This window comes from Anas platyrhynchos, chromosome 25 (genome assembly GCF_047663525.1).
Source record: "Anas platyrhynchos isolate ZD024472 breed Pekin duck chromosome 25, IASCAAS_PekinDuck_T2T, whole genome shotgun sequence".
Classification (NCBI taxonomy): domain Eukaryota; kingdom Metazoa; phylum Chordata; class Aves; order Anseriformes; family Anatidae; genus Anas; species Anas platyrhynchos.
This window is the reverse complement of record NC_092611.1, coordinates 6849569-6870580: the sequence shown is the minus strand read 5'-3', so window position 1 is coordinate 6870580 and position 21012 is coordinate 6849569. Positions and strand designations below refer to the sequence as shown.

The 21012-nt window shown below is 42.4% G+C and overlaps 1 protein-coding gene across 4 annotated transcripts in view; it reads right to left on the bottom strand.

Moving 5' to 3' along the window:
• Window positions 1-1357: 1357 nt before the first annotated feature.
• ARHGEF12 (Rho guanine nucleotide exchange factor 12) overlaps window positions 1358-21012 on the bottom strand; it is a 74339-nt gene continuing 54684 nt past the window's right edge. For all 4 annotated transcript variants that reach the window (XM_021274916.4, XM_021274917.4, XM_072027783.1 and 1 more), the window contains 15 exons: window positions 20294-20379; window positions 18517-18642; window positions 17607-17721; window positions 16187-16287; window positions 15857-15934; window positions 14385-14460; window positions 13806-13973; window positions 13212-13299; window positions 12263-12352; window positions 12035-12111; window positions 11425-11652; window positions 9077-9562; window positions 7088-7404; window positions 6269-6341; window positions 1358-5658 (listed from right to left, as the gene is read on the bottom strand). In XM_021274916.4, coding sequence (XP_021130591.3) covers window positions 5648-5658; window positions 6269-6341; window positions 7088-7404; window positions 9077-9562; window positions 11425-11652; window positions 12035-12111; window positions 12263-12352; window positions 13212-13299; window positions 13806-13973; window positions 14385-14460; window positions 15857-15934; window positions 16187-16287; window positions 17607-17721; window positions 18517-18642; window positions 20294-20379 — 2120 coding nt within the window. In that variant the 3' untranslated portion in view covers window positions 1358-5647. The remainder of the gene's footprint in view (window positions 5659-6268; window positions 6342-7087; window positions 7405-9076; window positions 9563-11424; window positions 11653-12034; window positions 12112-12262; window positions 12353-13211; window positions 13300-13805; window positions 13974-14384; window positions 14461-15856; window positions 15935-16186; window positions 16288-17606; window positions 17722-18516; window positions 18643-20293; window positions 20380-21012) is intronic.

The window sequence follows — 21012 nt, the reverse complement described above, 5'->3', positions numbered from 1 at the left end:
AACTTGCAGGAGGAAACCGAACTTCTTCAAAGGTAAAAAGTTTAAAACCAAATGCATGCAGAAGGAAAAAAAAATTCACACCGAGCACGAGCAAGCTACCATTTAAGCCCGACGAACCCTGGCTGACATTTGATACGAAGGTGCAGCTTTCTTTTTTTTTCCAGCTGAACAGCAAGCGCTTGCAGTTATGCTTCAGGGGAAAAATTAGTGCAGCAAGACTCAATAATGAAAACTGGCAAGGTACTGAGCTCTAACATCACGTTGAAAGGCTACACACTGACAGCCCCTGGTGCCCCAATGGTTAGATTCCGCTTTAAAAACAAGAATAAGCTTGTAAGTTAATAAAATCAACTCACTTAACTTCCCTGGGTAATTGTTCTGGTTGGATTTCAAACCACGCTGCCAGAGACTTACAAACAACCACAGCAGCAGGTGAGGTGCCGAGCTATGGGAACACAGAAGTGCTGCAGCCAGGTAGGAATTCACTGCAAATGGCAAGATCCCACCTCCAAATCGCATCCAGCAATTGCAGAAACACAGGCGATGAATGGCCACGAGAGCACTGCGAGCTGTGCCAAACAACCAGGACATCACTTACCGTGGGGAGCCTCCTGAAGCATCCTTCTCAGCTCAGATCAAGCGGCAGATCTGTGGTTTCTTGTGGTTTGTGCTTTGTCCTAATTCCTCCTTACTAGAGGGAAGACACAGGGACATCCCTCCCCATCCAACAGAGACCACGTGTGGCAAGGAACCGGCCACCACCCCCCTAACAGGCAGCTCCCAAGCAGGCGCTGCTCTGCTGTGATTTCAGGAACTTTCTTTTGCCCGGGCTTAGCTTAACTCTTACTATAAACCACGTCCACACCCCCATCAGATTGCTGCCTGCCTATGATGATGCTGCTAAAACCACACCCACGCTTTTTCCTTTTTTCCAGTTGTTTTTCTCCTACGGATATTCATTTTAAAGGACCGTCTTGGGCACCCACCTTTGGAGGAGCCACACCAAATGAGACGTGCTGATGCTCTCTGAGTCCAGGCACATCCCTCTCTTGCGCTGTGAGGTTAGGATGGGGATGAGGTTGGGGTCCTTACAGTGAACTCATTGCCTAGAGCCATTTGGCCCAAACACTTCCTGAGCAGAGGAGAGCATCGCTCAGGCTCCTTCTTCCAGGAGGAGCCCCAGCGCACACAAATGGTGCTAACTGGGAGAACTGGGAATTCCACGTTTACCAGAGCAGCTACAGATCCTGCGAAGTCACCAAATGAAAGCTTCCCTGGCCCGTCAGGACAGCTTGTCCTGCCAAATGCTCCAAGTCATTAAAATAAAACCACCCCAAAATCCAGCAGTCAAAGCACGTTTCCTTTAAGCTTATTTAATGATATTTGAAACGCTTAAATTTTCTATTTCCCAGATCCTGAAAACAGATATTTTTTTTTAAGTGACCAATATTTAATTCCAGAAACATACAACCTTATCAGCTAAGTCATAAAAGAGCTATTTTACAAACATACATCTGGATAATTAGAACAATAAAGTCTTTTTAGACATTCAAACATAATCAGTAAAAATACAGGATTATTAATAAAGATTTTTGTGTATTTTTTAAAGAATACTTCCAGATTTTTTTTTCTTCTCTTTAAAGTAAATCTCTGTTAAGAGTACATGATTGTATGTTGTACAAAGAAAATAAAAATATTCTAGTATGAAGAGAGCTCCAAAAGACTTAATTCAAAACAAAACAGCAGTGTTTTGGCTGCAGTATCCCTTTTGCAGTACATCTGCTTGTCAGTTGGCACCTTTGGGGACGGGGAGGGAGGTCAGGGATTTCTTTGGGGAACAGAGAGAGAAAACAACACCAGATACCATCGAGCACTGAGAGCACAACCAAGGGCCACCTGCAGAAGCATCAGACCCCTCTTCTAACAACGGGGACAGTGTCTGGAACTCAGAACATCTCTTTTATGGAGATAGGAACAGTGCTGGCTGAAAGCTGACCAAACCCACCTAGACTTCTGAGCTCTTCAGGTTCACCTTCCAACATCCTCCCTTCTGATCCCACCTACAGGATGTTAAAGAAATCTCCCTCCCTGCAGACACGGCACGTTCAAGGACCCAGAGTGGCCAAAGAGCAGCTTGCCATTTCCTCCTCTACCCCTCCAGGGGAGAAGGAAACTCCCCTTTCCAGACAGCACCCAGCCCACTTTTTTTTTTTTTTTAATTTTATGTTTTTTTGTGGTTTTTTTTTTTTTCTGGTCCATGAAGAACCCTTAATAGCAGAGAAGAGAAAGCACATCTCAGAAGGACATGAAAGATGGTTGCTGTACTACATCCTTGTTCCCATGCTAAGAAACCCTTGCTCATCTTATACTGGGAGAGGGGAAAAAAAAAAACAAACACACAAAAAAAAACATTGGGGCAGAGGGGCCGGGGCAAACAAACCAGAGATCACCGTCCTGCTCTGCTGTCCAGTCTGAAAAAGGGAATGTACAATCACCAGCCAGGAACAAATTAAAATGCTTTCTTACACTGGGAACTGGAATTTTAAACAGGGTAATCTTATGGCTTAAAGAGGGGGGGGGAAAAATGAGAATCCTGAAAAGTGCATTTGAGTTCCAGCTCCCTCCACACAGCAAGCCATGGCCTGAGGTCTGCCGTACAGTAGATGTGCTAGAGAGTTAACGAGGAACCCCTCGTCATTTCAGGTAACCGCACACAGGAGATAAAGGATCCCTGACCCCACCATCATCTTTGTTAGAGTAATGCCCTATTTGTGAGGATGATCGATGTAGTGTAAGAAGGCCAGGTGAAAACAAAACCCAACCAGGACAGAGCACAGCGTGACGTTCATAGTTTCCATACAACCGGGTTCAAATGGGCTGCTCCTCTCTAACACTCCTGAAAGCACCACGTTGCCTGTGCCACCCACCCCAAAGGCTCCTCTGCCATCGCCACCAGCCTAGCAGAAAGCGAGGCTGTTTCCCCTTCTATATCCCAAGAGGAGACAGGGACAGATCCGCACCTCACCTCCTCCTGGCCCACATCCATTAGGGGATGGTGGAGAACTTCACTCCAGCAGCTCCAAACGCTAGGATGAGATGGCAAAATGAATGCTCTGCATTCCCAGCTTGCTTTTTCACTGCTGTTACACCCTCAGGGATGAGACACCACAGCGGTGGATGATGCTACAAAATGCTTAAGCAGAAGTGGAAAAGTCAGAGGCTGTGTGGGCGATCGCCCCTCCACGACCCATCTGAGCACCCTGAAAATTCATGCAACCTGGAGAAAGGAGAGAGCCACGGATTTTGGCTTCAGTTACAAGGGAAGAGAAGTGAGCAACCAGGCCTCTGCAGGTCCTGGCCTGGCTGGTTTTCAGTGGAGTCTTGAAAAGCCAGAGCAAGCTGTTTAATTCGGTTTGATGATGACTTTCAATCAAGCATGGGAGCCTGCTGGAAAGCTTTTAGACAGCTAAGGTCGTAACAACTGCTCCCGTTTCTGGAGTGTGTAAACCCAGCCCAGCATCGTGCCAACTGACCAAGGGGATTTGAGGGTGGGGAGAACACGAGTCCTTGTCTACAGGGGAAAAAAAAAGGGCTTTGAACACCAAATCTGGCTACAGCCCAGCTCTTTTTCTGGCAGGATCAGGTAAAAAGATGCCACATCAGCAGAAGGCAGCATTCTACTTTGGGGGCTTATCAGAGGAAGTCTAAATGCTTATAACCAAAGGAACTGGAGGGCTGAAGGTGAGGGGGGAGGTCCCACCAGGTAAGAAAGGAAGCGCTCGGCTAATACTGACAGTATATTCATGCAGGTGCAGCAGGACAGGCCTTAGTGGGTCCCAAGGAAGAAGCAGCTCCTGCCAGCATGGAAGAGAACACTTTGGCTTGTGTTGGCAGTGTAATGCTCCTGCTGGTGAAAAATGACACTTTGTGCAATTGGTTCTTAAAAAAAAAAAAAAAAAGAGAGAGAAAACGCCTCCCTGCTCTGCAAGGGCTTACGGCTCCATCGTACGATCAGGTCCCAAATCCTTTCTTGTTCAACCTCCGTCTGTCTTTTCATGAATTTATCCCTCACGTTATTTCTAACTGGAAGAACAAGAACCGTGTTTTTTTTTCCAGCGTGAGTTAAAAAAAAAAAAAGAGAGCTCTGATTCTTTGCCAATAGCTGAAGAGAAACCATTTGTTTTAACGGAGCAGGGAGTGTGATCTTTACGCTGACCAAAGGCAGATTCTCAGCACTTCGCGATCCACGCAATCGCAGCTGCTGTTGCAGTTCTGATGTGTTAATGGGATTTACTGGTCTGTGGCACTGGGGACACAGCTTGAACCACCCTGTGCCAAGCAGGTGCCTGCCCTAGGGCCAACTCCAGAGCAGAGGCACAGCGAGCTTAGGCTGTCCAGCATTAGCTCTGCTGGCAGGCTGGTATTTACCATCTTGTTCCCAGACTGGAAGGAATTACAACAGCAAAACCCATCAGAACAGGCCTAAGGAAGTACTAGAGAGCTGTTTCAGCCTTCTTTGCTTTGCACATCTCTGTTTCACTTAGAACACATTGGCACAAATCAGTGTTTAAAAAAAAAAAATAAAGTAAAAAAAAAAAATAACACCCCAAGCCCTCAGCAAGACATACTTTCAGGTACTAAAATTTACTGGCCCTATAATCAGCAGTACCTGTGGCTAACTCAAATGGCAGCCCTTATTCATTCAGTAGTGAATCAGGGGCAGAGACCCATCTGCCCCACATCTTTGAAACACTTCTGGGTTTGCATTTTTTCTTTTTGATCCAGAGAAGAGTTACAAAAGTGCTGCAGGTCCAAGTATTTTTATCACTTTACAAAGGAGACAATGATCAAAGCCAACAAAGTCAAGAAAAAAATTAAACCTATCTTTCTCCTCTCCCAGCCTAATCTTGCATGTCAACAAAGGAGACCTCTAATGGGAGAGGGGGGAAAAAAAGTTTGCCCAAGTGCCTGGCTATTTAGTGCATGGAAAATTCTTGTTACACGCTTGGTGACATGAGTGTTTCCCATGCAGTTTTTTAATACAGATAGTTCCAGCCACAAGTCATCCTAACACCTTCATAAGTAGCTCTTCGCATGGCAGTTTGATTGCCAGCAGGGAGTGCAGAGTCCAGTCCAGTGAAGTAAAGATACACCTGCACACAGGCACACCCTCTCCCCTCAGACCTGACCTGGTTCAGGAGCAGTGGGAGGCAGGGTGTACTGTATGCAAAGGGCTAGAACTGTCACTACCCAATTAAAATAGAACAAAAAAAAAAAAAGGCAGATTAAAAAATTAAAATGTGCTTTTGATACACGGAATGAAGTCAAATAAATACATTGATTTTTTTTTTTAAATGTCTAAATACATTTTTATATCCTACACCCAAAGCTCTGTACATTTGGTTTGGTTTTTCTTTCTGAAAAATGAATTTCTGGTAGCAAGGAGAGGAGGAGTAGAATAGAACAGGCTCCCTCACTGACAAGATAGTGCAGATGCTCCACAGGAAAAGCACCCATGCCCACTTCGCTAGAGTATGGTTCACGTTTGGATGGTCCGAACCCTCTTGTCTCAGAGTCCACGCGGAAGACAATAGGTGCTGGGTCCTGATACTCTTCATCCAATCTTCAGCCACTCCTGAAAACATGACTAGCTCTTCTCTGATGGAGGGGAAAGAAAAAAAAAGGGGTGGTGATGAGAAAGGGAGGGGGTGCAATGAGAGATGAATGCCTAACATTTCTGAACACTGGTACTAACAGAGAAAGCATGCTAATGTGAGAGAAAGCACATTTAACCTGAAGACCTTTGTTAGTAATACCTGCAATTGCATCTTGAGGATGCCTAAGGCAAATTTAAAAAGGCCCATGACAGCTGCTTTACACAGTATCAGAGACACCCCAGAGAAAGAAAGGACAGATTGGAATCATTTTACATGTTCAAAAATCTTCGTTTGGGACTTTACACCAATCTAGCCTTCTTTGAAATAGAAGTTGTACGTCCTTAGATGTCGGTCTTTGGCAGGTAGGGGTGAGATAGCTCACAAACAACCTTTTCAGAGGAAGGAACAAACTCCTCTGCACACGTGAATCTCAGTGGATTCAACTGACCTTTCTTGGAATCAGCACAGCCTCAGCCCTGTGAGAGATGCTGAAGCAGATGAAATTCTTTCTGTGTGTGTGTGAAACATTAAAAATTGACTTTGTGCTCTTTGGTTAATGCCTGATGCCAACTTGGTGTATGCTACTGAGTGCAGAAGGTGTGCTTGCGTACCTGAGTGCTCTCCTGTGGAGGCTGATCCAGCCAGCCCTTGGCGACGGAGGATGATGTAGTCTTCCTCAACCTCCTAAACAACAAATGAACAAACAAAAAAAAAAGAACACCGAAAGTCAAGTGGCTTTTTCTCCTTTATCAAGTGAACAAAGAGGGCTTCACACGGGAAAAGATAAGTTGGACTGCGGGTGACTGGAATCAACCATGATGCTACTGTGACCCACAATGGATCTCAACTCCTTTAGCAGCACCTTTATTAGGCCTTCCATTCCCATTCAATATTCTACCTCTTCCTCAGATTTCAGTTAGATTGTCTGGCTGCCGACTTAACATGTCAGTACAGCAATTGTTGTGATGGATGGACAAGCCCCAGTACATACAAAAAATTATTTTGGATATAGTAAGCTTGAAAACTTTGTTATTCCCCTCCTGCAACTTACCACCTTCTTTTAACCTTAGCAGCAGCACACAACAGATTCAGCAAGCCTTTACGTGTCGGTAAGTCACATTCATTACATTAGTGGTCCCTTCAAAACTCCACTGCTGCAGAAATGCAGTTTTGTCCTACCCCTGAGGAATCTCTCCAAATGCAAAGTAATATACATACCTCCTGCCTCTACAACTCCTAGTTTCTTGTAACCCCACAAGGTAATGAAAGCAAAATGGCACCAAGTTTCTCCTTCAAAAGCTTCCAGAGCCAAACACAGAAAAAGGCATGACTGTCTGCCTTCCTCCACAAAATTATATTCAAGCTCTTTTCTAAAACACAATCTAAGGAATACGAAAACTCTTCATACTGCAAATGGAAACATACAATACCTTTAACTTTTCAAGGTTGTTCTCTATCTTCTGAATATACTGCATCATCTGCACACGCGACTCTAAAGACAAGAAGTGAGGGCTTGCTACAACTGAGCAGGACTCTTCCACTCCCCCCCAGCGTGAGACCAGCATCTCCTCGGCAAACGGGGAGCTTCCTCCATCTGACTGCGTGTCCCGTGGGGAAAGAGGCTGCTGCTGGGCAGAGTCCAAAGAGGTGTGGCCACCTGCAGTGCACTGGAGAACTAGAGATGATACCTCCTCATCCGTGGAGCTCTCCTGCACTGTTCCATATCCATCAAGGATCAAATAATTTCCTGTTAAGAGAACAGATTTTTATGAACACCTCAGTTCCATAATCACCGAGAACCACTGACCTGTAGACAGTTTAAGCAGACTTTAAGAAGGATAAGTGGTGAAAGGCCCATCTCTTGAGGCATTTTAAAATGGATAAGAAAAAGCATTTGTGAACACTACACAGAATAGCGATTATATTAGACCAGACTAGCTTGGTTCTGAATGGGACTTTAGAGATCAAGGCTGGTTTTTGGACTGCAGTTTGAGAGTTACGTGATTAGATGAGCTAATTGCTTTCCCTCCTGTTTTTCCAAACTGTCTGTTTCCAATATAATGTCTGAAAAACCTTCACTTAATGCTAATGGTACCCACAAACCAGGCTGCTAGATTTGGAGCCTACACTTACTGGTTACACTACTGAGCATCCCCTTAGATGGGTTAGCTTCAACATTTAGCCGGCTGAAGATAATTAAAAAAACAAAGCAATTACAGATAGAAACGCACTCACAACTGCACCTACTAATAGCATTATATTGAATAACTTCTCTACAATATTATAGCAAAGCCAGCATGTGGAAGCAGAAATGACTGAAAACAGGTCAATCTAATTTTGATGTCCCTGTACAGTTAAGAAAGTAAACAGCATAAGTGGTGACAAGTAAATTAGATCCTTCAAGTTGCTGGCTCAGTTTTAATAATTTAAAATGTTTCCATAATTCAGGGAAACACAAATACACTTGGAAGGCAGCATTTGGACAGTCACAAATTGGCTTATTTATTGCCTCATGATAGAATCCATAAATTCATATTCACAGATAAGAAATCTCAAGACTAACAGTCCTGTAGAATCTACCAGCTAGTACCTACTTCTGTTACAACATGCACAAGATACACCTCAACTTGTGTGCTAAATTTAGTGCAGGGTCACCACTCGGGCTGATCAAAATCACAGGACTTTCCAAACACAAAGTGAGCAAAGTCCCATGAAGGTGCTTACAGCTGCTGCCTTGGAGCTAGTTTTCTGCTGAGTTAACAGCTCTACAACCTTCTTGAAGGGTAGAAGAGAGATGCTTTGAGATGCCGCTCAGGTAACTGCCAAATATAGCAAATGTAATAATAATAGAAATAATGATAAGCTTTTAAGAGCTTCAGACTGAGGGTGAGGTCGCTGGAGACAATTACAATGCAAAGCTAAACTCTAAGTTTCTTTTCTGAAGCTCAGTCAGGAGAACCCAACACAATAGCTACAAAAAATAGCATGAGTCACGGGGGCTCTGTGTGTAGGGACTAAGGCAGGGCTTTGCCTTCAGGGACAGTATTTTCCCTATAGGGCCCAACAGTCAGCAGGGATACAATATGATCCAGTGGTGCCCACAGCAATCGAGAGCTTGCACTGTGCCCATAAGCTCTGTAAATACAGTTTGTCACCATGTATTAACCCCACAGGATTTTAGTTTCTTCTTTCATGAAATAGAAAAAATAATTAGGTACAGCCCTTTTCGGGGCTAGAATAACTGCCAGGGACGAGAGAACTACCTTTAAATAAATGTCCTAAACTGTATCAGCAGGAGAAGCATCACCATGAAAACATTCTGTGGTTTTCTTTAGTATTTCCTATTTAAAATTGAACTCAGGTCTCTAATGTCAAATCTGGACAGCCTATCATTCAACGAGGGAATGAAATATGCTCACCTGAGATCCGTATTTGCACATCCTCGTCTTCCTTCCTTTCCATTAGTTCACTTTCAGATGGATTTTCATCACTGTGAGCTTCTCGAGCGTCAAAAAAATGCTCCCCGCTCTCATCAGCACCCACCCCTTCCAGCTCTGCGGTTGAGATCTCCAGATTCATACTCATGCGGTCTATTGCTGAGTTACTACTCGATCTGGGGTCTCTCCCTATCAGCTGCATGGCATCCCCTGAAGCTGGTGATTCAGCTGAAGTCCGGAGGCCATAACTAGCTGTGGATTCATGAGTTTCGGTTCTTGGAAGCATGCGGTCTGTTCCAGGCTGGTGGAATTTGCTATCGTCAGAGTGCTGTAGTCCAAGCTCACTTCCACTCCCCGTCTGGGCTTCTTGAGAGACGGTCCTAAACCTGGGAAAGCGCTGCCGGTCTTCAAGGGTCCCCTTCTCAGAAAAGCCAAGCTGCTGTACCAACAGTTTTTTCAGCAAGTCCACTGCAAGTAGAGATAACGTTGGAAAAGCTTCACAGACCGTAATCTCCCTAACAGTGATTAAACTAGACAAAAAGGCCAAGCAGAGAGATCTCAGAGCAGCCAGCCCTCTCATTGTTCATGGTAGAAAAGATGGGTAAAAATAAATTAAAGGTCTGAAGCATTGTACCAATACCTTATTCCACATCTCATCTTACAAGTAAAGGCAAAAACAGCAGTACAAGTTCCATCTTGCTTAGGAGAAACAGAGAAATCATCTACCGAAATTACCCAGCAAGTGAATCGTAGTGCAGGTGAGTGCCCGGGTGTTACCTGCCCCTAAATGAACTAAAAAGCAATAGCACTAACAGGGGATTCCCACCTTAGAAATCAGCATATTGAGAACATGCCACCCGACATCAAATAACAGATCAAAACATAGAAGACACTTTCTCTAAAATTTCATCTAAATTTATGCTTATTTGAACTTCAACCCACATTCCTTTAGCTCTCAAATGAACCCAGCCAAACACTTCATAATAAGTACACATCGTTCAAAACAGAAATACGGTGCTGCCAAGAGCCTAAGTACACTGCTCGTTCTCACCACACTAAGCTCACGTAGCTCCCAGTAAAAGCTGTGAGTTCACTCAACACAACAGCCTAAGAGGAAGGCTCTTGTCAAAACGTGAGTGACCCACAGCTGCTGCTAGAGGGCTGCTCTAAGAAGCCTGAGCAGTTATGAGATGCGAGGTCACTAAGACCATCTTTACACGCTTCTCTTACTAATAAGGTTCTCTATCACCTGCCTCTAAGAATACCTCCTAAGAACATTTGTACAGCACTCAGAATTAGAAGAGGGCTTTGAATCCTATAAAAAGGAGAAGCACAAATGGATCAAAAGATCCGAGGTAAACTATTAGGTTGCAGAAGACTGTCATTACTTGTAAAAAGAGAGAGGGAGAAGAGGGAATTGGGGCCAAGGATATGAATGCTCTGCATTTTAGTAACAGCAAATGATCCACAGAGAAGCAATACAGTCCATTCCCTTCAAGTACAATTCAGGGACTTTACGTCCATTTCAAAGTTGCCAGGGAGAGAGATAGGAAGTAATGAATTCATTCAAATTTTAGGAAGCTATATTTAGAAAATCAAGGAACCGGAATGCTGGATCTGATCAGGTAGGTTGCGGAGCCCTGCATCCTTCCTCTGAAAGGTGTACCACCAAACAGAGGAAACACTTAAAAATCTAAAACCGATCTTACAGAATTATCTGTGCATTGGGAAAAAGTCCTTTCAGTACACACAAGTGTCAATCTAATTATACCCAAACAGCTTCCAGACTCTCAGAAGATCTGAACCTAGACTTTGTTAAGCTTGTGTAAAATATCCAACTTCATTTGCATGATTTTGAAAAAAAAAAAAAAAAAAAAAGAAAAGCTGAAACATATTCTGCAACTCATGCAACTTCTCCTACTCCTCTGGTGCTCTGAATGTTAAGTCCACCGGCTAACTGCATCGTCTCTTAAAAAAACTGCTGACTAGCCGTGACACTTTACAGCACTGCACAAAGCTCTGCAATGTGATTTTGTCATCAAAGCACTTCCTGGGCAGTAAGTAACGATTCATTACTACCCGCATTTTATACACGGGAAAACCACAGCAAAACAGTAAGATACCTGCATCCAAATGGCCCAGCATATGAATTTTGAACTCAGAATTCCTTCGTGTCAGATCCACTTTGGTTTGCTACGCTGTGCTACAGCACAAAGAAATTTTTTATTTAATAGAAGTGGGCATTATTTTAGCTTACTGATTCCAAAGGTTGACCTAACAATCTCCACCTCCAAACCACATGCTTCCAGATGCTGCTCCACGATACTTACAGTTCCTTAAGGCATCCAATGCCCACTGCCCTCCTGGTACCGACGGTAAATCGGTGGCTGCATGTTCATAACATGTAGAAGTATCTTTAAGCGTCAGGTCTGCCTGCTGCACTTTATCAAACTGTCTTTCTGTCACAAGAAGGCTTTCTACCTCCGACTTTTCGGACATGGTGGGTGAAGAAGTCTGAGCATTCAGTATCAAGGAAGAGTCTAGGCCCAAATCTTTGTCTAGTAAATAGAAAACATACATTCGGGTTAAGCAACTATGGAAAATATGATGTTAAACTGCAGAAAATTCTGCTTCACATTAACTTTTTCACAGTGCTTCTGCAAACACTGAAAAATACAATTCTTGAGCATGGGCTTGGTAAAAGGCTGATTTGTTCCTGGGGAAAAAGGATTCTTACTCAGCAATTTATAAAGGAGATGGAAATACTAAGAGGGATGTTTCCAAGACGTTCAGTATCACTTCTCCACATGACTCATAAAGAAACCAGTCCTTTCCATAAAAACGCCAATGCTACCAAAATTGCCCCAAGACACAAGGAATATGGCTTTGTTCTCTATGTAGCAAATTTACGGACACCTTTTACTTGGCCCACTGTTTTACCTGGACTTTGCAGACTACTGGCAGGAATGTCATGCTGCTCTTTGAGCTTCTGCTGCTCCTCTTCTTCACGCTCTTCTCTGCAGGGAGGAAGGTACAAACACAAGCTTTTAGTCACCTGTATCTGAATTACTGCATGACAAGCAGAGTGCTGGCTGACAGTCTTTGAGTAAAAGGGGGGTTACCAGAAAAAGAACACCAGCCCTTTCTCCTCCAGCTATTTTTACTTACTCGCCAGGTCCCGACTGCGGTAATGGAATCACTCTTCTGGTGCTCTCCATTTTCACAGTCCCTGCCATCTGAGCTATAAGGTCCTGCCACCTGTATAAACATATCAAATAAAAATATGCAAGATGTGAAGCACAACGAATACTGCTCCATTCAACAGTTTTTAAATCCAGCTAATATCATCACTGCTTTTCTTATCAACAGGAACGACTAATCCTGTTGCATTGTTGCATTAGTTTTTTTAATCCTGTTACAGTCAGTGCCTCAGTAATACCTTGCAGCCACAAGTGAAACACCGCAGCTTAATGCTCACCTCACCAGGATACTGCTCAGCAGAAGGAAATGAATGACAGGACCTTAGCAGGAGCCATCAAGTGAAGCAGTTATATTTATATATAAATACATATGAAAGCATTCAGTAACCTTTCACACAGAATTGAATAGTTTAATATGTGACACACTACAGCAGTTGCTACATATCACACAAGTCTATGCCCTGCTTATGGATTGGAGGAAAAGCACTTGTACCAGAGAGGAAAAAGTGTAGGGAGGGCCTCACATGCAGGGACTGTGGATGCTGATGATGCCAGGATCAAACTCTGCAAAACTAAAAAGCGGTTCTGCAGGAAGATGCAGGATGATTTCAGTGACTTATCTGGCAGTCAGTCACAGAAGACCAGAATTGCAAGGGTATGATTTTTTGTTTTATACATATCTGTATATATAAGCACACTCATTTATGTGTATTCACCCTCTCCCTGCTTTTTAGAAGCTGGGAGATACTATGCTTGGATACACCCCATGGAGGTAAACAGTTATGTTTTCAGCTAAGCTTAGATAAGGAGCTCAGGTAATTCATGGACACCTGCAGAGTTACTACACACAAGCAGATGTAAAAGTTCTCTCAAGTGCAACAAATCACACAGCAGATGGAACCGAACCAATTACTTACACATTCTTCTCTGAAACTGTCTGTGCCACCAGTTCATAAATATGAGCGCCATTTTCTGACATGGAGATGACGAAGAAAGCTTTGTTATCTGGAGCAACACAGGGAGGGAGGAATTTAATTAGATGCTTTGTTCTGCACAGCTTTCTGAAAATTCCTAGAACTGGACATAACCCCAACCAGAAGCAGTGAGAGAAGAGTTCATGAAATAAACCTATAATGCTACCATATACAAAGATAAATCTTTCTCTGTCCAGGAGATTTGTCTGTTAGTTCAAACTGCTTTGAGACACATTTTTCCCCTCTGTTCCCTCATAATGATTTGCATTTCTAGAGTACCTTTCATCTAATAAAATCAGACTACTTTAACTTAGAGGTCTATTTATAACTCAAGCTGTGCCTAAAAAGGTTATTAACGATGCAGAGAAGTTAAACAGCTCATACAGCATTACAGAGCAAGACGTTGGACAACCAAGAATTAAGCCTACGCATTTCTCCATGTTCTGCTGTGGAACTCTAGACAAAACCAACTGTCCTCAACTGATCTAATCTTCATTTTAGGCTTCCTCCTTTGCTTTCCCCATTGGTTACACTGACCTGTTGCCACCTGACGAACCAGAACCGTGTTCAGCTTGATGACAGGACTGAAGGTGTGTTTGCTATCAGCTGTTGATGCCAAGATTTTACTGTGACACTTCAAGACCAGTTTATCATCCTGTTTCTGCAGCAGCACCAGAATGTCCTCCAGGAGCAGAGTGTAGAGATCTGCACAGAGCGCAAAAGAACCCAGAATGAGTTAAAGATTCGTGGTTTTCTATCACACCCCTGCAGAAAGAAAAAGGCTGCATTTTTGATTACTCATGCAGAGGCACTAATCAGTGCTATGCCATTCTAGGCAAAGCTTGCAAATCTTCCTCATCAAAACTAGAGCAGAGAGCTACAGATGGGATTGGATCATCTCACGACTGACTGCTGTGTCCCTGCATGGCCTTAATGATACTCCAGCACATTTCAGAATTGACAAGAATAATTTAATCAGCTCTGAGAAACACATACACATTATTATAGGTGGCAGTACAAATCCTAATTGGAAACTGCATAAATGCTTTCTCTCTCCCTCCCTCTCGGCAAACACATACAAACCCAACTCCACATCAGCTGATGAACGGGACTCACCAATAGTTTTGTCGCGATTAACCTTCCAAGTTAGAGGTCCTTCATGAAGCATTTTTCTCTTTGTTAGATCCAAGTTCTGTCAGCAAACGAAAGGAAAAAAAAATAGCACTATGAAATTGCTACAGAATCAAGGAACGGTAAAGCATGGGAATTTCAGAAGGAAAGCTACAGACAGGCACTCCAGTGTGGAAGTGAGCAGCTAAGCCTAGTATAGAAAAAGAAACGTGGATCAGGACTGAGGTATGCTTGTAAACCAAAATCTCGGGAGAGATGTTTGTTGTCATTCTTCCTCATTCACTGCTCTGCAGATACTGGGGGTGCCAAGTCAAGCTCCTAATGCATTAGGTTGCCCTCTGGTTTCTAGGAGTTTTTCCGATATCCCACACAAAGTTTGCAGTTCTAGTATTATAACAGGTTAATGCTTCAGCACTCTATTTGCAAGTCAAGTATGCCTACAAATGACACACTGATATAAAAATCATTCCAATGATCTGATGGACTTTATAATGTCAATGGATTCTTCAGACATTTCAGTGCTTGTGACATTTAGATCTGCAGGCAAGTAGAAGTGACAATTTTCACAAGTCATCCCTTCCAAGTCTCAGAGTCTACAATCAATAACAGCAAGATTTTGTAACTGCCAGTAAGTTCTTCATTTCCTAACTAAATGCTTGCAAGTTTATTTGTGGAAGACTACATAATACAGTTTTACAGAGAAGTCTTCATATAAAAATACACGCTGACTTTGGGAAAGATAGGGGAGTGATAAATAAACAACACAGAATCTATGCATGAGACAGACATAGATAGTGGTCAGAATGAAATGGGGTTAAAGTATCAAAACATCACCATCCATCTGGAACATGAAAGCTTCCTAGAGTTAATTTTACTCTGAGGGTGTTTTTGCCCATTTCATTTATCATCAGTTGACACCAAGCAACCAGCTTTATTAATGGAACTGCAAGAATTTGTAGGAGCCACAGTACTTGTAGCAATGGATTTAGGCTTTTACTTGGCTATACCTGTGGATCTCCTATGCTCATCAGCACCTGTATCAGCTCTTCTTTTAAAGCCTAATCTAATGGCTCCCTGAGGCCGTCCCATTTTCAACAGCACAACTAAGACGTGATTACGTGACAGGCATACCCACTCTAAGATTTACCATCCACTAAGTAGCTCCTACGTGATACAGAAGTGCATTAGCTTGCAGGCCCTTAACATTTATCTCACACAACTTACAAGCTCTATCAGCTCTTCTATATGCAGAACCATGTTGTTACATCCACAGAGATCTTCAGGAAGACAGCAAAACTCAAGTTTCTGAACCTAATTACTTTAACTTTTGTACAGAAATGTATATGCCAAAGGCCATTTGATTGTACATCAGAAGACTGCAGTAGAAAGAGCCACAGATTGAACAACAGCGTTGCAATAATGGTGCACCGAGTAATTACTTCAGTGTCGTGACTTACCCTGAACTCATCCATCATGGGATCCTCAGACTGCTTCAAGTAGGAGAGGTCAAGACGACGCTGATAATCTTCCAAATGCTGAAAAAAATGCATTGGTCACTTTGATAAGCAAAACTCACTACTAGAGCCAGAGAGCAAGCAATCATGAATACTTCTAGGTTCCCAAAGGCCTGGGATTCCTGCTCTCACAGGAACACGTGGGCCACAAAGCACCTTTAAGCACAATATACAGTCACTAGCACAGAGACTCTAGCCACCTTAAGCAGCCTTTTTCTCTTCATCTGTCTCTCTTCTCCCCAGCCCTTGATGCTCACTCCGTTCACCTCCTACCTGCTTGTTCTCGGATTCCTTGACAGCCTGGTTCACGTGGTTAAGAACCTGACGACAATGATCTGCTGCTTTCTTCACTTTCTCTTTCTCTTCAGGCAGTTCTGTAAGAGGACAAGGAAATACAGTAACATCCTCCGATAAAGGATGAAAAGGCCACAAATCTAGCACAGTTTGCCGTCCAAAAATTCGAGAAAGGGAACTCAGATCTGCAGAACACCCTATCAATAAAAGCACTCCATTTCAAAGGTGAAATGATGGGAGAGAATTCTGTCTGCCCTACTCTGATGATGACCACAGACAGCCCAGACTGCACTTTTTTATTTCTTTTTTTAAAGGGCTTATGACAACTGTTCACTGCACAAACATGAATCAGTGAAGTATTCTGAGTAACACAAAAAGTTTACTAAGACTCCACTGGGGTACAAAGAGAGCACTTAAAGTCTCACACAGCCAGCTAGCCAAAGTCCCAGCTTTGCTGAGTGGCTGCTTCAGCAAGCGACCAGTGGCTTCTGCATTAATTCTTTATTTATTTACACTGGAAGAGAGAAACAAAGATAATATAAACAGAGAATATCAAAAAGTTGCTACCTAATAACCTTTTCCACCCAGATACTCTGTATTTATTTTAACAGCTTAAAAAAATATTTATCTCTGGCTATGTACATGTAGCCTTACTATAAAAACCAGTCTTGCACTACAGGAAGAACAAACAACAGCCACCTTTCCAGCCAATGTCTCCTGATTATACACAGATAGACACAGGTGAACCCCATCAATTCTCACTACCACAAGCCACATTATGCATTTAGTTAACTGGCAAATAAACAAGGACATCAAGGATAATGGAGTATCACATGCTTTCTTAATTATGTTTAGAGTGAACTTGTAAGCGCAGTATATTTTTTACGAGTAATGAAATTAGACTGCAGCAGGTATTGGTTAGTAAACGTGAAAAGGCATTTTGCAGTATTATTAATCCTCTTTTTGCCTCCACCCTGCTGCAGCGTCCTTTGAGGTAGTTGTAGAGAGCAAGGAGGTCTCCCCTGAGCCTCCTTTTCTCTAGGCTTTTTTTTAGACATGCTCCAGCACCTTGATGTCCTTCTTGTAGTGAGGAGCCCAAAACTGAACACAGTATTCGAGGTGTTTAGACCCAAGACTGACTGCCATTCACCTACTTCAAAACGCAATTCTCACCCTCCCCCCTTTTTTTTCCCTATGAAAAAGAAATACTTTAATTGAGAAACAAAGACTGGATTTTTGTTTTGTTTTGTTTTTAACTTGCTCTCCAGTCAGGTCACAATGAAAACAGTGACCCATCAAATTGAACTGTACTTCAATACAAGCTTTGAAATCACATTTGCTTAGAAAACCTGCTGTGATGCAACCACCAACCATGGGCGACCTAGTGGAAATGCTTTACCTGTGTACTTAGCAATGTTATCCAGCAGAAGTGGGTACTTAGTCAACCTCTGCATCTCTGTGGGAATGATATCCTTCAGCTGCAACCGGCGACACAGTGGATTACTCTCAGCATCCTAAAATTAAACAGCACAATAACTACATTTGTCATTTTTATTAAGACTATAATTACCTGAACGTGTAACATCTATTCATCACATAAATGTCTATTACTTCACTTTCTGGTAATTAAATACAAGACAAGAAATGCCAAGATCTATCATTCAGACAACACATCCCCTCTCCATTTGCAATTACATATAGGAGAGGCTCATCACAAAAGCAGCAGCTTCCTTCCCTCATTACTTCACAGAGGCCTGGTGCTATCACCAATCAATCTCAGTCACTGCCATACAGGGAAGACATCAGTTTAGCCTTTCAAGCTATAGCAAAACTACAGTACATTTTTCAAAATAACGTCAACCCTCATATTACAGCAGTTCTTCCCAGCCTGTGGTAATGAAGATAATGTTCTCCTCTCCAAATGCCACAAGTATTCGAGTCCCTTTCCTGGTGGGCTGAATAGGTGTAACAGCATCTGTCTTCTGACTGTGGCATGCTTCAAAATTGCACTGCTATAAGCAGTTTTCCCCGCAGAAGAACTCATCTTTAGGAAACAGCCACCCCAAGTGACATGCAATTTTCCTGCCCAGGATAGCTTTTCCTTCCTGCATTGCAACGGGACATTATGCAGTCCTCTCCCTCCAGAAATGATTAGAAGAGATAAATACAGTGCTGGAAATGATCCCAATCTGAAGGCAATGTTAAGCATAATCTCATTATTGATAGCAACTTTATCTCCAGCCCTTCGTTATCCCATACTGGCCACCAGCCGCACCCTCAGGCAGCTCAAACCCTTGCATAAAATTCACCTGCACAAAAGTCTGGAAACGGGAATCCTTCTTCTGACGCGACTTTATGACCTCTAGAGCAAAGGGCTGGTTACTGCAGAACGTGGCAGTTGCGTGTTTTATCTTCTCCTCTGCTGCTCCACTAAACTGTGCCAGAAAGCCACAAAAAGTCAAAATTAGACCCAACTTCAGCAATTGAGAATAGAATAGAATAGAACAGAACAGTTGGAAGGGACCTACAAAGGTCTTCAAAGCATGTTCTTGAGGGTGTTATCCAAATGCCTCAAACACTGACAGGAATATCAAGCACCTCCTAGGAAGCCTGTTGCAGTGTTTGACCACCCTCACAGTAAACATTTTTTTCCTAATATCCAGTCTCAATCTCCCCTGACACGGCTTTGTGCTGTTCCCTTGAGTTCTATGTATGCATGAGAAGTATTTCTATGTAAGACAGCATTTTGAACATCCAGGCTTTACGGGTTTGTCATCCCAGTCTACTGAGGAACCCCTTACATGTCAAACTCTACAGTTCTCCTGTCTCCAGCTCCTACCACATCCAATCATTTCTATAAATGTGCTGCTGATTCAGGGAGAGAATACAGTGCCATGTCTCCACTGTTAGCTGTAAGAGAAGTGGAAAAAACTGCACCCAGATGAATGACAAGGGATTATTTACCACACTGTTGGCCAGCAAAGCCAAGACCAAAGGTCTTGCTTCTCAGGGATACCCATGCTTAAAGATCAAAATATAACATAATCTTTTATTTCCTAAATGAAAATATTATAGAAGCATGGCAGGGGAAAATGATGGCCATGAGCAGGGCTGAGAAATGTGCCGCAGATGACAGATGGCTAATCTGTCACTCCAACTTTTCCCATTCCTGCTACCCAATCTGTGATGCACTATAGTAACTCCTGAAAATACTCACTCTGCAGAACAAGATCCTGTTTTGTTGTTTTTTTTGTTTCAGTCACTTAGCCAGACACTAGTCAAAAAAATTTAACTATCAATCTGTAACGCTTAGCTTGCTCTAGTTTGCTCAAAAATTAATGCATAAGGTATTTTTTGCTTTTTCACAGCACACAGGGGAGAACTGAGAGGGTTGGAGGTGTTTCTCTACTAGCCACGTCTGATCTTCTTTTTTTTTTTTTTCTGAAATAGTAGACAAGCAGTGGGATTAAAAAAATAATAATTCACAAGAGACTTCTGCATGAACAGCTGAAAAGAATAAGCAGATCAATCTTAAATCCTAAATTATGTAGGCCTGAAAACAAACAACAAAACAGAAGACTCTCAAGAGAGATGGGTTTGGTTTCTGTTTTTTAAAGAATTTACATCTCTCCTGCTCGTCATCTGGATCTCAGGAGTCTGAAACGATGCCTGCAACAGTGCTACAAATTTGAAGAGGTTCAGCTATGTAAATTCTAGGATTGGAAAACAGTATTTTAAAATACCTTTAGCTGCACCACAGGCATATTTCAATATTATTGCAATAAATTGTGCTATTACATTTTTCAAAATCCTACTCTCGGTTTACGTCTCCAGAACTAAGCTTCTATTCTACCAACACATCAAGAGGCAATGTTTTTTCTTCTTTAAATGGCTTCCATCTCTAGACAAATTAAAATCCTATGAGTTGTTCCTGCTTTTCTTCAACACCCTTTCTCTAGCTCTGTGTTGGCTCCATAGAAATGACAACTCTCAGAGCTTCAGTTCCTATTAGCTGGGAATGACCTTAATTAACCTCTGATTCCCATTTTATGAAATGTATTTTCAAGTACAAAAAATGGAGTTTACCCAAGAAAGCAAGTCCTCCCCAATTTGGTCAATAACAGAAGTCTCGTTCCTCTTTCGGACTGCTTTCATCTGATCATTCAATGCAACTTAGGGGAAAAAAAAGAGATTAGAAGATTTAATATCAATTAAATTGTGTTTGATTTTCAGCATTTATTTTAAAATAACACCTATTTGAAGAAAAGACTAGACTTAGAATTATTTCAATTACTTAAAGTGTCCTGCAACATAACAAATTTAGCAGAATATCTACGAAAACGTTACACTCCTCCTTTGCACTTCTATCTCACCTGTATTCAAATGACCTTTAAGAACCTCTCCAGTCTTATCTTTCCTTAGGCTCAATATCACTGACTTTTAAAAACGCAAGAATAATGTAGAACACATTTCAAGCCACCTGCCTAACATTTTACAACTTATTCAGTGGCAGAGCTGAAATTCTGACTCTGAACAGCCCTTTCTTTAAACAATTAGAAAGGGTGACCCCTCAAAACCACCTGCAAGACATCAATCCTTTCACTTGTTTTCATAATTTCTTCAACAACAGTTATAGCTTTTGGAGCATTGGCCTAGAAAGACCATTCATCAAAGCATTGCTCTTTCCATCAAAACATGAACTAGCACAAGAGAGTCTGCATAAACAGATACAAAAAAGCGAGCATCTGAAACACTGGATACTTTATCAAAATATCTTTGTAAATTAGAAATGGGAGAATTGTGTG